Genomic DNA, 14759 nt, shown 5'->3' with positions numbered 1-14759 from the left:
AGTTCTACAGGTTTTTTGGCCTTAAGCGTTTTAGCGCTGTAAATTTCTTATTTGAACAGATCAATACAATTGATTGCTAAGTTTGTACTGGTGCTACTAAAAATCTTAGGACCGCCTGAATTTCGGTTTACCTCATAACATTCTAAAAATCTAACCTTCTGACAACACCAGTCAGAGATACCCTTTAGAAGACAAACTGCAAGAGGCACGTGCCACCACGTCACGGAAGTGCTTCCAGCATCATCTGCACATCTGAGTTACGAAGGAAAGTGTCATTGTAAACTAAGAGAAAAGGAGGAAACATTGGTCCCAAATACATTTTCTCACCCCCCCGATTTCTGAGAGCTTGTCACAGGCAGCGTCTGTGATGAATATGAAAGAACTGGTGTATTCTACCAAAATAATGTACTACAGAAAATACAGACATGGGAGGATTTTTAAGATCTATTTTTATGGCAGTTCTTCAGTGTGACTTGCAAGCGACAAACCCAATGCTAGCTTTTATTTCACACCTTTTGAAAAATTTCTCACTGCTGTCAACATACAGCATTACTAGGTGATTTTGCATCTTTTTTACTGCAAGACAGACTGGAGTACTTGTAACAAGACAGTCATAATGGAAGAGCTGAACCGTGTGACATTTTTATTCTGCCTTCTAAATGCCAGCAGTACTGGGTGTTAACAGCTATGCTAAATGTCAACCCAAACCAGTGCTGGAGGCTCTGGATGGATACTGCCATTTCCAATACATGTATAAAGCAGCACACAAATAGCAAAAGGTAGCAGAACTGCAGTCAGGTTGTTTGGGGGTTTGTTTGTTTGTTGATTTTGTTTGTTTGTTTGTTTTTTATAAATGTGTTTTTGATTTCCAGATAACAAAAAAAAAAAAAATGGGCAGAAGCATCCTTTATATACTTGCCTCAAATCTTTGAAATGTTGTCATACGAAATTCTCCTTTAATCCCCGAAAGCAGTAATGAAGAAGAAGGATTTTGAATGAAAAGAGTTTCTCATGTAACTCCTAAGTTAAAACAAGTCTTCCTCTTGGAGCTATAGTTCCCGTATTACGTTCAATACATATATATATAGAGAGAGAGTTTTGCCTGTACACATCTTTGAATATTCAAAAATTATACTTCGGCCTCTACATTTTCCTTGTATGATCCTTATCCCCTTTCACATGGCTACAGCTGTAGCTTTTTCTCTGACCTGATACGCTACCCAGAGAGAACAATCAGCCTTAGTTGATACTCCGATGGGATCATTCACGACCTCAGTTGGTACATCAGGATTTGTGAAAATGATACAAAAGTGACGACTAAGACATGGGAAACCTGCAGCGTGGATATGTCCCTCGCCACAGATGCCCCAATATCAAGTCTTTATGTTTAGTAACAGCAATAAAGACCTCCTTCTTCAGAGCTTAACTAGTATTGGTGGGAACCAGAAATTTTGATTTCCTATCAAGTTTTCAGGAATCTGGACAGTGTAACCGTATTTGGGAATCTGGCAGTGGCTTCATGTTGTAATCGAAAATTATTTCCATGAGGAGGTTTCCAACTTTGCTGTACCAGATTCCAGTGTCTCATGCCGAGTCCCAACATTAACATTTCTCCAACCTGCTCAATCAATCCCATCCCAAAATTTTCACCGCTGTATCAAAAAAAAATTTACTACTACTAAAAAATCTACTTTACTACATTTGAAAATAGTTTCCACTGTCCATAGACTGTATGTGTTTTGACTAGTGATTCCTCTGCACTGGTCACTTAATAGTTACAATATTTTCTCAGTACTGACCTCCACTCTGCTGCTGTGGAATCCGAGTCTGATGCGGCAGGTTCCTACAAAAAACAATTTAGTATCTTTAATGCTTCCATACAAAGTCTGAAATATACTATGCATGAAAGTTTAGTATTTAAACTTCCTTTTTTTTTTTTTTTTTGCTTATGAAGCAATAATCCATTTTCACTATGCAAATACAGTTGTCAAAAGGTTAGCTCAGTCAATGAAATAAAGAAAATCAGTGTTAAGGGGTAGTTCCTATTACTTCACTCGTCACCGAGGTTCAAAGGCTCAGACTTGGTGAAACGCCAGAGCTAACAAGAGTCGCTGCAGGTTTCTGACGTTATGCAAAGTGTGCTCTCCATAAGTGATGAACAGAGAAAAGCTGACAGTCTTTGCAACTTAATTATTGACTGTGGAATGAGTGAATGGTCAGCTAGCTTCATGCATCGGACCAGTTCACTTACCAAGGCAAAGTTATATTTTTGTGTCCTGCTTAAGTGTCCATTCTAACAGCTACCAGATATTAACATTGTTTTTACAGTAAAGAATTAGGGGTTGGAATGTAGGTGAAGCAGATAAAAACTTTTACGTACAGTGTAAGAAAGCCTTTGGTACAGTCATAAAAAATTGTTATTCTGAATAAACTGTAAAATACAGGATAGAACACTTTGCAGCAGTTATACAAGGAATAATTTATACAGCCGTACTTTCTGGAGAATTTAGCTTTGGGACAGAGAGAAGAAAACACTCTTCTAGGACGTATCTACAACGTGTAGAGAATTCAGGGCGAACGTGTAAATCAGGGCCAAGTTAGGGCTGGCACTGGACTAGTATCACTGGGGCCGTGCAGGCCTGCCTGCCGAGGAGCTACCGACTGCAGCCAGTGTCACAGCACGGCACCGAAAGACCGATGCCAGCCGCTTCGGAGACCACCCACCGCGCCTCGGATCTGCTCAACCCCAGATACCTCAACCAAACCTTTCTAGAAATAGCTTTTTTCTACAGCACAACCGACTTGTCTGAATTAGAACACGTGCAAAGCACCAGGTGGGTCTGGCTCAATAGTTTCATTAAGTTACTGATAAGTGAACTTTAAGGAACAGAAATGAATATTCTTCTGGTTTCTGCCTTGGAGGGAAGCTGCCAGCGATGGAAACAGCTGAGACCTCTGAATATCTTCATTGGCAAGTCTGTGTTTACTGTCTGTGTAATGGAATATGCTCTTCTGTTCAATGTTAACATTTCAAACATAAACCACGTGTGACAGGTACACCAGCAAATACTTACAAAGTCTGGATTTTCCGGTATGGAACTACCAACCTGGCGGTAGTTTTATGTGAGAACTCCAAAGACATGGGCTAAGAGGTAGGGTGTCTAAAATAGAAGTGTTTTAATTGATTCCTCTGTCACAAGTAGTTTTGCCCCAAAATATGCAGAAATGTAACTGTTCCATGCAAAGCTTCTTGCCAAGGCTTCAGGCTGAAATCCAGCATTTTGATTTTATAAACAGAAAGCCTTTCTTTCTGCTCGAAATGCAAACGTCAGAGCGATCTTGAACTACAGAGCCATTACTGATACCTCCATAATAAACACGTGTCAGATGAGAAGCACTGGAATCCATAGTTAAATCGTGTAACATTACGACTATCAAAAAATAAAATAAAATGTAAATACTTACTGTTGCGTTTGCATCAGTGGCATACTGGTATTATCGTAGGTGTCCGTGTGAAGGGCTGGTACAATCTCACCAGTAACCGGGTGAAACACAGGAAGCGTAGAAAGCGGCCATGCTATCTCTCTGTTTTTAGACATGTCACGAAGCTCTTTGGTTGATTTCTGTATAGCACTGTGGTGCACCAACTGGATGCTATGCCAAAAGGAAATAAAATAGTAAATACATATTTTAAATGCTCTATCAAAATGGATAGACTTTCACAATTATTATTTTTCTTAAAAGTACAAGGACTTCGATGCACGCTACAGACTCTATAGTGCTGCAATTACAGTAAACCTTTACATAGTTAGTTTAGTAAATATTTGATTTATTTAATTTTTAAGGCAGTAATTATTCCATTAGATTTTGCTGTCTGGATAAGTACTTTTCATAGGATCCAAGACTCTGCAATTTGCTGCTAACGTTCCATTTATTTGCTGCAGTTAAAATAAAAGTTTTGGTTAACTCCTGATTCTTGCGGTAGATGCATAAAAAACTCATAGATAAATTTTAAAACACTCCATAGTATAGGCACTGGAGACCTTCCAGGATATTTGTTCCCCTGTCCACTGCCTTTAAGATATAGGCTGGGAAGTCCAATAACCAGGAGTATAAATTACAGATTAACATATTTACTCTAACAGCACTATTTTATTTTGAATTGACAGTCATTAATTTCAAACCCTTTTTATTCTGGTTTTCTATCCTTGCCAAGACTCTGATTTAAAAGCAGCTTTCACATTTATGAATTAAACCATGGATTAGAGAGAATGAAAGAAGATTATGACACACATGAATGAAGCATGACAAGCTACTGAGAATGAAAATTAAATGGTAAAAGAAAAATAACAGGAAAGAAGACACTTACTCTGGTGTTTGCATGTTTCTCTTTTCCCTAAAAACAAAACAAAATTTATGAATTAAATAATAGCATTGATAGTTGGAACATTAAATCTATCTGATGATGAAAATAGTACATGATGTAGAAATGCTGACAAGGTTATTGCTAAACGCAACTTGGCAGCATTTGCAACTGGGTTTGTGATGAGGCTTTGATGAACGCACGTATAGAGATGTGATACGATGACAGACACACACACAGACGCACACACACAGAGAAATGAAAAGGCAAGTTAAAGAACAAGCTTCTGGCTAAAATAAATTCCGTGACAGAATGAAATTGTAGTTTGTGTAAGAAATGGCAGAAATTACGTTACTTGCTGCTTTCCTTTTATGTGTTTTTCTTTTATAGTATGTCTAAATTCAGTTCATATCCTCAACCAGATTTATTTTATAAAAGTTAGCATTTTAGAAATTACTTAATATTATCCTGAATCAATGATCCTTTATTAGTAATTTATTTGTTCGGGGCATTTTGGAGAGTTGTGCATATGTGGAGATCTTGTGGAGTTTTGTGCATATATTGAGATTTTTAATCCTTTCAACTAGAACAATTAAAGGCCCTATATCAACTCTCTTGGAAATTACCGTATGTGCTTAGATTAGATATAGTTCAATATTTCAAGCAGATATCTTTTGGCCTGTTTTAAATGTTTTTAATGAACTGAATGGGATTCCTCCAACAAATATTCTTCTGTGCATTAAAATCTTAGAAAAATCTACAATTACTTATTAGTCTGTTAAAGTACTCACACTCCTTCCCGTCGGCAGCACATGATATAGGCAAGTATTAGAAAAAGCACCAGTGCTATTGCCGAGGGCACTGCCAGAGTAATTAGGAAATCCGAGTAATAGTCTCTGCTTTTCAGTGTATCAGAAGGTGGCTTGTACTCTCCACCATCGGGCAATATCCCCTCTCCACGAATGACTTCCTGAAAGGTGGAAACTTGTTTTGTATTGTCAACCTGATACCCAGAAAAAAAAAAAAAAAAAGAAGAAAAAAAAAAAGACAATTATACAACAAAGTAACAGAGTGTAAAACCAGGCAGTATTTATCCAGCCATAACATATAAAAGAATCCATATCACACCTTTGACAAATTCTGTGCAATTTCATCCACTCGCTATTTTTTTAACCAATAAAACTTTACATTTCTTTGAAAGCTTCTCACCAATGTGGTAAGTAATATCACTTTATTACTTTGTATCACATTATTACTTTATTTTGTGTCTACCAGAGATATTACCTTTTTTACAGATTAATTTTAGGGATAACTCACACAAATAGTATTTGAGTAAAAATGCTGTAAACATTTTTATGCAAACTAATTATTTGATACTGATTTCTTTTGAATGAATTAATCCATTTCCTTCCAGTCTTCCTAAATAACAACACTGCCCTCTCTTGTATGAAGGTGGTAGAGATGAAGAGTGGAGTACCTATAGACTTTCTTCCTCCTTCTGCCTATTGAGCTTCGCATCCAGCGCTCAGAAAAGCAAGAAGCGTGAACTGAGCTGCTGAGGACTGAGCAGCTCCATTGCCCCCCACCCGACGCAGGAAGCACCCCGACACGAGATGTGCCTTTAGTCGATCAGAGCCAGAGTTCCAAGGCTTTTCTACTTCCTAATTCAACTAACCTCCAGAAGGCTGTTTTCCTGGTCAGAAGTAATTTTTTATTTATTTTTTTATGTCTGTGTGTAACGTTCCAAGAAATGCAACCTTTTTTTGCTACTGAATTTCCTACTGCATTCAACTGACTGCCTTTGCCACATGACTTTTCAATTTTCTGCCTCCATTTTCTTGTTATCTTCAGTTAGATATTACCGTTAAATTTTATCAGGGTTAGTTTTAAAAGTGCCTCCAGATCATTAATGAAAATAAATTACATTTGCCTACATGCTTGACCTTTTGCCTGACTGCTCATTGAGAAATCCTGCAACTGATGGCCATTTCTTTATAACTTATACTTTAAGTCAAAATGCTGTATTAAAACTTATGCAATGGATGTACAGGTTTTCACGGAACTCTACAAATAATATTATGGTGAGCATGCATACTTTGAGTATGCATGCATACTTTGAGTATGGTGAGTATATGCATACATGCATATACTTTTTTAAGGCAGTTTGACAAAAATTAATTTAGGCATTCTTCACTCAATAAATTCTGCAGTATATTTTATGTTATGAATCACAGAATGGTCAGGGTTGGAAGGGACCTCTGGAGGTCATCTAGTCCAACCCCCCTGCCAGAGCAGGGTCACCTACAACAGGTTGCACAGGATGGTGTCGAGGCGGGTTTTGAACGTCTCCAGCATGGGAGACTCCACAACCTCTCTGGGCAGCCTTTCCAGTGCTCCACTGCCCTCAAAGTAAAGAAGTCCCTCCTCATGTTTAGATGGAACTTCCTATGTTCAAGTTTGTGCCTGTTACCTCTTGTTCTATCACTGGGCACCACTGAAAAAAGACTGTTCGCATCTACCTGGCACCCTCCCTTTAAGTATTTTCTTTTCTCTAGACTAAAAAGACCCAAGTCCCTCAGCCCTTCCTCATAAGAAAGATGCTCCAGTCCCCTAATCATCTTTGTAGCCCTTTGCTGGACCCTCTCCTGGCTGCTTGGCTGCATCTCAAGCCCTAAGTGGATGCACAAAAAAGATGTGTGCAGCTACTGATGTGGCTGAGAGAAGCCTATATACAGTGTGAGAACAAGCTATCAGAAAGCAGCGTTAAGAGGAAACATGTATTAAGTTGCCCCTCTTTACAGTATTTGGGAACCACATGCTTAAATCTACTCTTTGACTTAGGTGCCAACCACCAACATCATCTCATAGAAAGTGGGAGGAAGAAGACGTGACGGTTGTATTTTCACTTGCTGGTCTCTGTCGTGGTTATGGGAAATGGAGCTTGACGCCCTCCCAGTCCATGGATCTTGGGGGACTTCCTGCCCCTTGGCTCACCTTGTGAAAAGCTGGCTGTGATCAGACAGAGGGAAGCATGGCTCCGGTCTCCCTTTGATCCACTGGGTTACAGCAGGCAGCAGCAATGCTGTTGGCAACAGTAAAGCCCCCTAAGACCACTTAAATTCCGTTATCATGGCATGCTGCCAAAGCAAGTGCCAAGTTCAAGAAGGTTGGGTTATAGGCTGATGTAGAAAATTACGCTTCTCTTTGAGAGCCTGTTCTTGGTACACAATCTCTGCTTTTCTCAAAACAGAACGACGACACTGCTTCATGATTAGTTTATGAACCACTGTTACTATCAGCCGTTTTTTTCTGGAAAAGTACTCATAACCAGCTGTTCTTCATTCTGCATGGGTACTGTTGATTATTCTTGATTAGTGCACTACTCCTCTGCTGCTCCTGTTGAAATTCACCTGTTTTCTGTGGCTGTTTCTCCAATTTCATAAGACCTTTCTGAATTCTGCCTGTTCTTCAGTGCACCTGCAGATCCTTTCAGTTTCATGGGGCCTCCAAATTTAATTTAATAGAATTATAGAATAGTTGGAAAGGACCTTTAAAGGTCATCTAGTCCAAACCCCCTGCAATGAGCAAGCATATCTTCAACTAGAGATCAGGCTGCTTAGGGCCCCATCCAACCTGACCTTGAATGTTTTCAGGGATGGGGCATCTACCACCTCTCTGGGCAACCTGTTCCAGTGTTTCATCACACACTGTGAAAAATTTCTTCCTTATATCTAGCCTGAATCTAACCTCTTTTAATTTAAAACCATCACCCCTTGCCCTATCGCAACAGGCCCTGCTAAAAAGTTTATCTCCATCTTTCTTCTAAGCCCCCTTTAAGTACTGGAAAGCTGCAGTAAGGTCTCCCTGGAGCCTTCTCTTCTCCAGGCTGAATAACCCCAACTCTCTCAGCCTGTCCTTGTAGGAGAGGTGTTCCATCCCTCTGATCATTTTTGTGGCCCTCCTCTGGACCCACTCCAACAGGTCCATGTCTTTCCTGTACTGAGGGCTCCAAAGCTGGACACAGTAACTCCAGGTGGGGTCTCACCAGAGCAGAGTAGAGGGGTAGAACCACCTCCCTCAACCTGCTGGCCATGCTTCTTCTGTTGGTTGGCCTTCTGGGCTGACATTGTCCGCTCATGTCCAGCTTTTCATCCACCAGTACGCCAAAGTCCTTCTTGGCAGGGCTGCTCTCAATCCCTTCATCCCCCAGCCTGTATTGATACGAGGGGTTGCCCAGACCCAGGTGCAGGACCCTGCACTTGGCCCTGTTGAACCTTATGAGGTTCACACAGGCCCATGTCTTGAGCTTGTCCAGGTCCCTCTGGATGGCATCTTGTCCCTCAGGCATGTCAACCACACCACTCAGCTTGGTGTTGTCTGTAAACTTGCTGAGGGTGCACTTGATGCTACTGTCTATGTCATCAATGAGGTTATTGAACAGTACTGCTCCCAATACAGACCCCTGAGGGACACCACTTGCAACCAATCTCCATCTGGACATTAAGCCATTGACCGCTACTCTCTGGATGCGACCATCCAACCAATTCCTCACCCACCGAACAGTCCACCCATCAAATCCGCATCTCTCAAATTGAGCGACAAGGATGTTGTGGAGGACCTTACAGAAGTCCAGATAGGCAACACCCGTAGCTCTCCCCTTGTCTGCTGATATAGTCACTCCATCATAGAAGGCCACTAGGTTGGTAAGGTATGACTTGCCCTTGGTGAAGCCATTCTGGCTGTCTCAAATCACCTCGCTGTCCTCCATGTGCGTTAGGAGAGCTTCTAGAAGGATCTCTTCCATGATCCTCCCAGGCACATGAGTCTGACAGGTTAGTAGTTCCCAGGGTCCCCCTTTATATTCTTTTTAAAAATGGGTGCAAAGTTTCCCTTTTTCCAGTCCCTGGGGACTTGACCTGACTGCCGTGACTTTTCAAACATCACGGAGAGTGGCTTGGCAACTACACCAGGCAATTCCCTCAGGTCTGTGGGATGCACCTCGTCAGGTCCCATAGACTTATGTATGTTCAGGTTTCTCAGGTGGTCACGAACCTGGTCTTACAGTGGGAGGGACTTTTCTTACCCATTCCCTGCCTTGCAGTCCATCCAGTCAAGAGGTGTGGAGAGACAGACTGCCAGTGAAGACTGAGGCAAAAAAAGTTGTTAAGTACCTCAGCCTTCTCGTCCATGTTACCGGTTTGCCAGTCTTGCTCATTGGAGGTGGCAGGTACACTTTCTTTGACCTTCCTTTTCCAGCTGACATACCTGTAGAAGCCCTTCTTATTATTTTTCATGTCCCTTGCCAAGTTCAGCTCCATCTAAGCCTTGGCCTTCCTGACCCCATCCCTACACAACCAGGCAGCATCCCTGTACTTTTCCCAGAATACCTGTCCCTGCTTCCACTGCCTGTGCACTTCCTTCTTGCCCTTCAGTTTGACCAGCAGGTCTTGACTCAGACATCCTGGTCTCTTGTCTTCGTTTCCTGATTTCTTACACCTGGTGATCAAGACCTCTTGAGCTTTATGGAAAGCATCCTTAAAGATCTACCAGCTCTGTTCTACTCTCTTGTCCCCAAAGGCGGCTTTCAGGAGGTCCTATTGACTAACTCCTTGCAGAGCTGGAAATTTCCTTTCCTAAAATTCAGGGTCCAGACTTTACTCCTTGCCTGACCCACATCCCTCAGGACTGCAAACTCCATCAGTGCATGATCACTGCAGTCCAAGTTTCTTCCAATCTTGATGCCACCGATTGGCTCACTTGCATTGATGACTATCAAGTCCAGTATCCATCTCCTCTGGTGGGGCTGTCTATTACCTGGCTTAAGAAGTTATCTTCAATGCACTCCAGAAGTCTCCTGGATTGCCTACAGCTCACCATGCTACCTTTCCAGCAGATGTTGGGGTGGCTGAGGTCCCCCAGCAGGATGAGAGCCCGTGAGCGCGATGTCTGCTGTAGCTGGAGTAAGAAGGCTTCATCAATAGGCTCCCCTTGATCAGGAGGCCCGTAGTAGACATCAACCACAAGGTTCCCTTTGTTGCCTTGGTCTCTAATTCTTACCCGTAAGCTTTCAACCTGCTTGTGGCTATTCTTCAGAGACAGCTCTTCACAGTCTATCCATTTCTTGATATAGAGGGCAACCCCTCCACCCCTCCTGTCCCTTCTGAACAGCCTGTAGCCATCAACAGCCGGGACTCCAGTCATGGAATTCATCCCTCCAAGTTTCAGTAACGGCAACTAGGTTGTAGCTTTCTAGCAGCACGGTGGCTTCCAGCTCCTCCTGTTTGTTGCCTATGCTGTGTGCATTGGTGTAGAGGCACTTCAGCTGGGCTGTTGGCCGTGTCACCTTCTTAGAGGAACACCCCTAAACTCCTTTCAATTATTTCACTGGTGTTTCCCTGTTGGCTCCTATTATCTCAGGAGCCTCTGGCTCATCTCCATAAGACTTCAAGTGTGCTGCAGTGTAGCCGGCATGTCTCAGGGCAACAAGCTGAGCACATTCCACCATCCAGATTATTAATGAAGAATGGCAAGGGATTATTAATAATTCTGCTATGATTATGGCTATCCAACCAGCTCTCCACTAGGTCCTAGCTTCATCTAGGCCCTGTTCCTGAGCTTGCTTATGAGACAGTATCAAAAAGCCTTAACAAAAAGAAATAACATCTGCAGAAAGCAAATAAATAGTAAATAATCTGGACATTCTTTTGAAAACAAGTATTTTCCAGCATTCTAACAGTTTTCCTAATTTATAACAAATAGAAAGAAAGGGTTGGAAGTTATCTAATTGATTTTGTGTATGAACACCTTTTCTCATACTCAATACATTCTTTACATTATACAAAAGCCTTTCATATCTCCTCTTGGGTAACGTCTGAAGTAGCTCAATAATCATCTCAGTTTACGTACCTTCACCATCTTTGCTCAAATTTATCTGCAATGTTCTCATTGAATACTGTATCATTTCTTGATTTTCCTTACCAGAACTAAACAAAAATAACCTTAAAAATCCTCTTTGGGAATTAAGACTCTTTCCATGGCAAATAGTCTAGTGTTTGCTCATCATTTTTCTTGTATTCGACTGAGAAGAACGTTCCCATTTATTTTTATTTCATTATTCAACACTTCTTTTTCTATTTCGCTTTTAAATGTTTTAGACAATTTTCAGAAAGATTTTTTAACAGCACATAAATACTGTTTAACTTGTCAGTGCTGTAGACTCATTGTTTGAGAAAAAAGTATATATACGCATGCACATTTTAGGAAAGCAAGTGTAACTAGCGGTATTAACACACTGAATTAACGAACTACACCTACCTAAATAATTCTCTCACTACTTTTACCTCTATAAGCTTTACAGTTCTCTGGCCATTTTTATAAATCACTGCTACTGAAAATGAATATGGTGGTTTCACTGGTGCTCAACTCTAACAGAGTTCAGCCCACATAGCAAAATCCTTTCACAATCTTAAGAGTGCCTGTTAGATGGAAAACAATGTCCATCAGTCATGATAAAGTGAAATTTGGCAGAGCTGTCTTGCCAGGCTGGCAAAACTCTTACCCAAATCACGTCTGGCATAAAATACTGTACTTCTACAAACATCATTTTTATGCAATAATAAAATAACTCACCAGAGAGATTTTACACCAGTCAATATGGAATTGAGTACGGAATTTTTTATCACAGGTTATTACAGGCTCCATTTCTTGACTGCACCTCAGCTGATTTTGTGGGTTTTCCACTTCTCGTAAGCAGGAAGAGAATGGAACATCTGCACCAACCATAACATATACGCTGCAGAAAGAGATGAGTGACAGACTGTCAGGATACCTCTCACTAACCCCCAAAGGACAATGACATACTCTTCCAAACATTACTATTGTTCACAGAGACATTCAGCTGTGCTTTAAAGACCAAAATTACTTTTATTATTTTTCTTGATAGTATACTTTACCTAAGTGTATGAATAACAGACTGAAATCAAAAGGATTTTTTTAGCTACTTATTACAACTTATTCTGTTTTGCTGCACAATGTAAATGTTTGCTCATCATTAGAGTTGTCAACTTCTATGAAGACACAGAGCTCCAAGTGTAAGTTCCTCACGTAAGTAAATCTGTACTAGTTTTGAAAATCGCATTAAAAGAGTGTAATTTTATCTTAAGAAAATCTTTAAGGAAATCTTCAGCATAGTATTTTTAAAGAAGTTCTCCTCATGTTTTCAAATCAAATTTGTAAGGGCTAGTCCTTTCTAAACCTAATACTAATATGAAACTGCCAAAGCCCCCAGCTTCTCCTAAAAGATGACATACTGTAGCTCTGCACTGCCGACAAAATCTGCCAAATAGTGAAAGCTGAATGTAAACGTAATACTTCATTCAGCATTACAGTACACAAAAGAAGAGCTACTGTACAAACTGCATCATTCATTTTCATATTTAAATATGTGGAATGCTGCTGGAAAATAGAGTCTGCTGGGCCAGGTAATAATGTATCGGTGGATCCTGAAACATAAATTAGGTCATGGTTGCAGTTTGGTATAATACATTAACTGACTAAATGTTTGAAATGTAGCTGCTTGCGCGAAGTGTGGATTGTAAAATATATATATAGGTATTGTTGCCCGTTGAAACGGTATCTAATGTGACAAACCCATGGTATAACAGGGGTTAGGAATATCAGTAAACTTTTCATATCTAATACCAATCTGGATTTCCAAAATATAAAATGGCAAAGTTTCTAGAAAATCTGAAAAAATATGAAGCTTTTAAGTAAAAAAAAAAAAAAAGTAAAGCAAAAACATCAGACTGACAAATGTGCTTACCCCTCTTTCATGTCATTGATAGGAAGTGGAACTCTCCCTCCCCTGTCGAGGGCTGAAGTAATGTTTATAGCATTCAAGCGTTCTGGCTGCCATACATTTTTCACGGCTCCAAGAAAGTCGCCAAGAACTTCACTTGCTAACATTTCTTCTACATTCATATTCCTTATGAAGAACTCCGCTTGATACGGTAAAGGAAAATCTAGTTGTGATGAAAAAGGAAGAGTTTTGCCTTAAACAAAGGCTCCGTTACAAAGAAATTACAGTAAGGATTAACATAATACCACTTCAAGATTGATGCACCTTTCCAAAAATCTTGTATTTGAATAAGCTCATTTTGAGCCTAACGTGATTACATTTAATTAAATAGTTAGCAATATTAACTGTTACTTAAGCTGAAAACCATTGGCTGTTTATAAAGCAACTGGGAGACGAAGGAGCACATTAGAGGTAAAGAGTCTCAGCTTGCAAATCTTCACTAAACAGATAAAACTATATTCATGCTAATTTTGGGATCTAAACTGATTTGCAGTAACAATGGATTCCAATCTGCAATACTCCAGACTACAAATCTATAAATACGATAAAGAGAACTAATTTTAAGGACACAAACTATTCACATTTTTTAATTGAAATGTCCACATATGCCATAATCTGTTGTTTTCTGAATCTGCCTATACGACTGTTCTCTGCATAAAGAACATGCAGAATTAAACAAACTAAACAACATGTAGAAAGAGTTTTTAAATCCTTCATGTAAGGGCCATTTGAAAAGACAGGGAAAAAAATTGAAATTAATTATAAAAAAGGCAAACATGCTTTTTTTTTTAAAAATGAACAAGGAATAATAGCCTTACCTGACAGAAATAATTTAGATAAAAATTACAAATTGAATAAAAAGAGAGAAAACTCTCTTACTTCCTCTTTGTGCCCCCACATTTGGCTTGAACACCAGACAACTATTTTACATTATTTTTTTAATCTTAAAAGAATAGGAACTCATAAGATGTTTTTGCTTATTCAGTTCAAAATGCAACAAGCTATTTTCTGTACATACCTTCCGCTGACATTATATTAATGATCAAATTATGTCTTGCTGTCTCAAAGGTACGTCTGTTGTATGCAGTGATCTAGGGCAAAAAAAAAAAAGATGCGATGGCAAAACAATGTAAATATGAAAATCGGGTAAATTAAACATCAATGAAAATTAAATTGATAATTTAGAAATACTTAACACTGTTTAAATGCTTTGCATCTTTATTTTGAAATGTATGAACATTCATTCATTAATGTAAAATTTGAAAGGTAAGATCAATTTATTTCATGCAGTACTACCTTCAAGTCAGGACACTGAAACGATCTTGACCAGTCCATAGCCAAATACAATTATCCAAAGAATATATGTGAATATAATATATTTTGGTCCAGATAAAAGTATTCTGCCATACATGTGTATTCTTTCTTTTCTGCTATCTTTGATTTAAGAACAACCATAAGCAAAGACTGGATTCTCCATTTCCCCTTCCACCCTCCACCAATACTGTAAGATCTACATTCATTAATAGCTCCTCGGGAATC

The 14759-nt window shown here is 39.7% G+C and overlaps 1 protein-coding gene across 1 annotated transcript in view; it reads right to left on the bottom strand.

Annotated features, from left to right (window-relative positions):
- The window catches only part of SGCE (sarcoglycan, epsilon), a 28530-nt gene that overhangs the window by 847 nt on the left and 12924 nt on the right, over positions 1 to 14759 (bottom strand). The window contains exons 5-12 of the mRNA XM_009895368.1: positions 14239 to 14311; positions 13185 to 13383; positions 11993 to 12155; positions 5155 to 5366; positions 4370 to 4396; positions 3466 to 3654; positions 1800 to 1843; positions 920 to 954 (exon numbers count right to left, since the gene is read on the bottom strand). Of these exons, the coding sequence (XP_009893670.1) occupies positions 920 to 954; positions 1800 to 1843; positions 3466 to 3654; positions 4370 to 4396; positions 5155 to 5366; positions 11993 to 12155; positions 13185 to 13383; positions 14239 to 14311 (942 nt within the window). The remainder of the gene's footprint in view (positions 1 to 919; positions 955 to 1799; positions 1844 to 3465; positions 3655 to 4369; positions 4397 to 5154; positions 5367 to 11992; positions 12156 to 13184; positions 13384 to 14238; positions 14312 to 14759) is intronic.

Source organism: Charadrius vociferus, unplaced genomic scaffold, assembly GCF_000708025.1.
Source record: "Charadrius vociferus isolate BGI_N301 unplaced genomic scaffold, ASM70802v2 scaffold31, whole genome shotgun sequence".
Lineage (NCBI taxonomy): Eukaryota > Metazoa > Chordata > Aves > Charadriiformes > Charadriidae > Charadrius > Charadrius vociferus.
The sequence above is the reverse complement of the archived record's forward strand: the minus strand, read 5'-3'. Positions and strand labels throughout refer to the sequence as shown.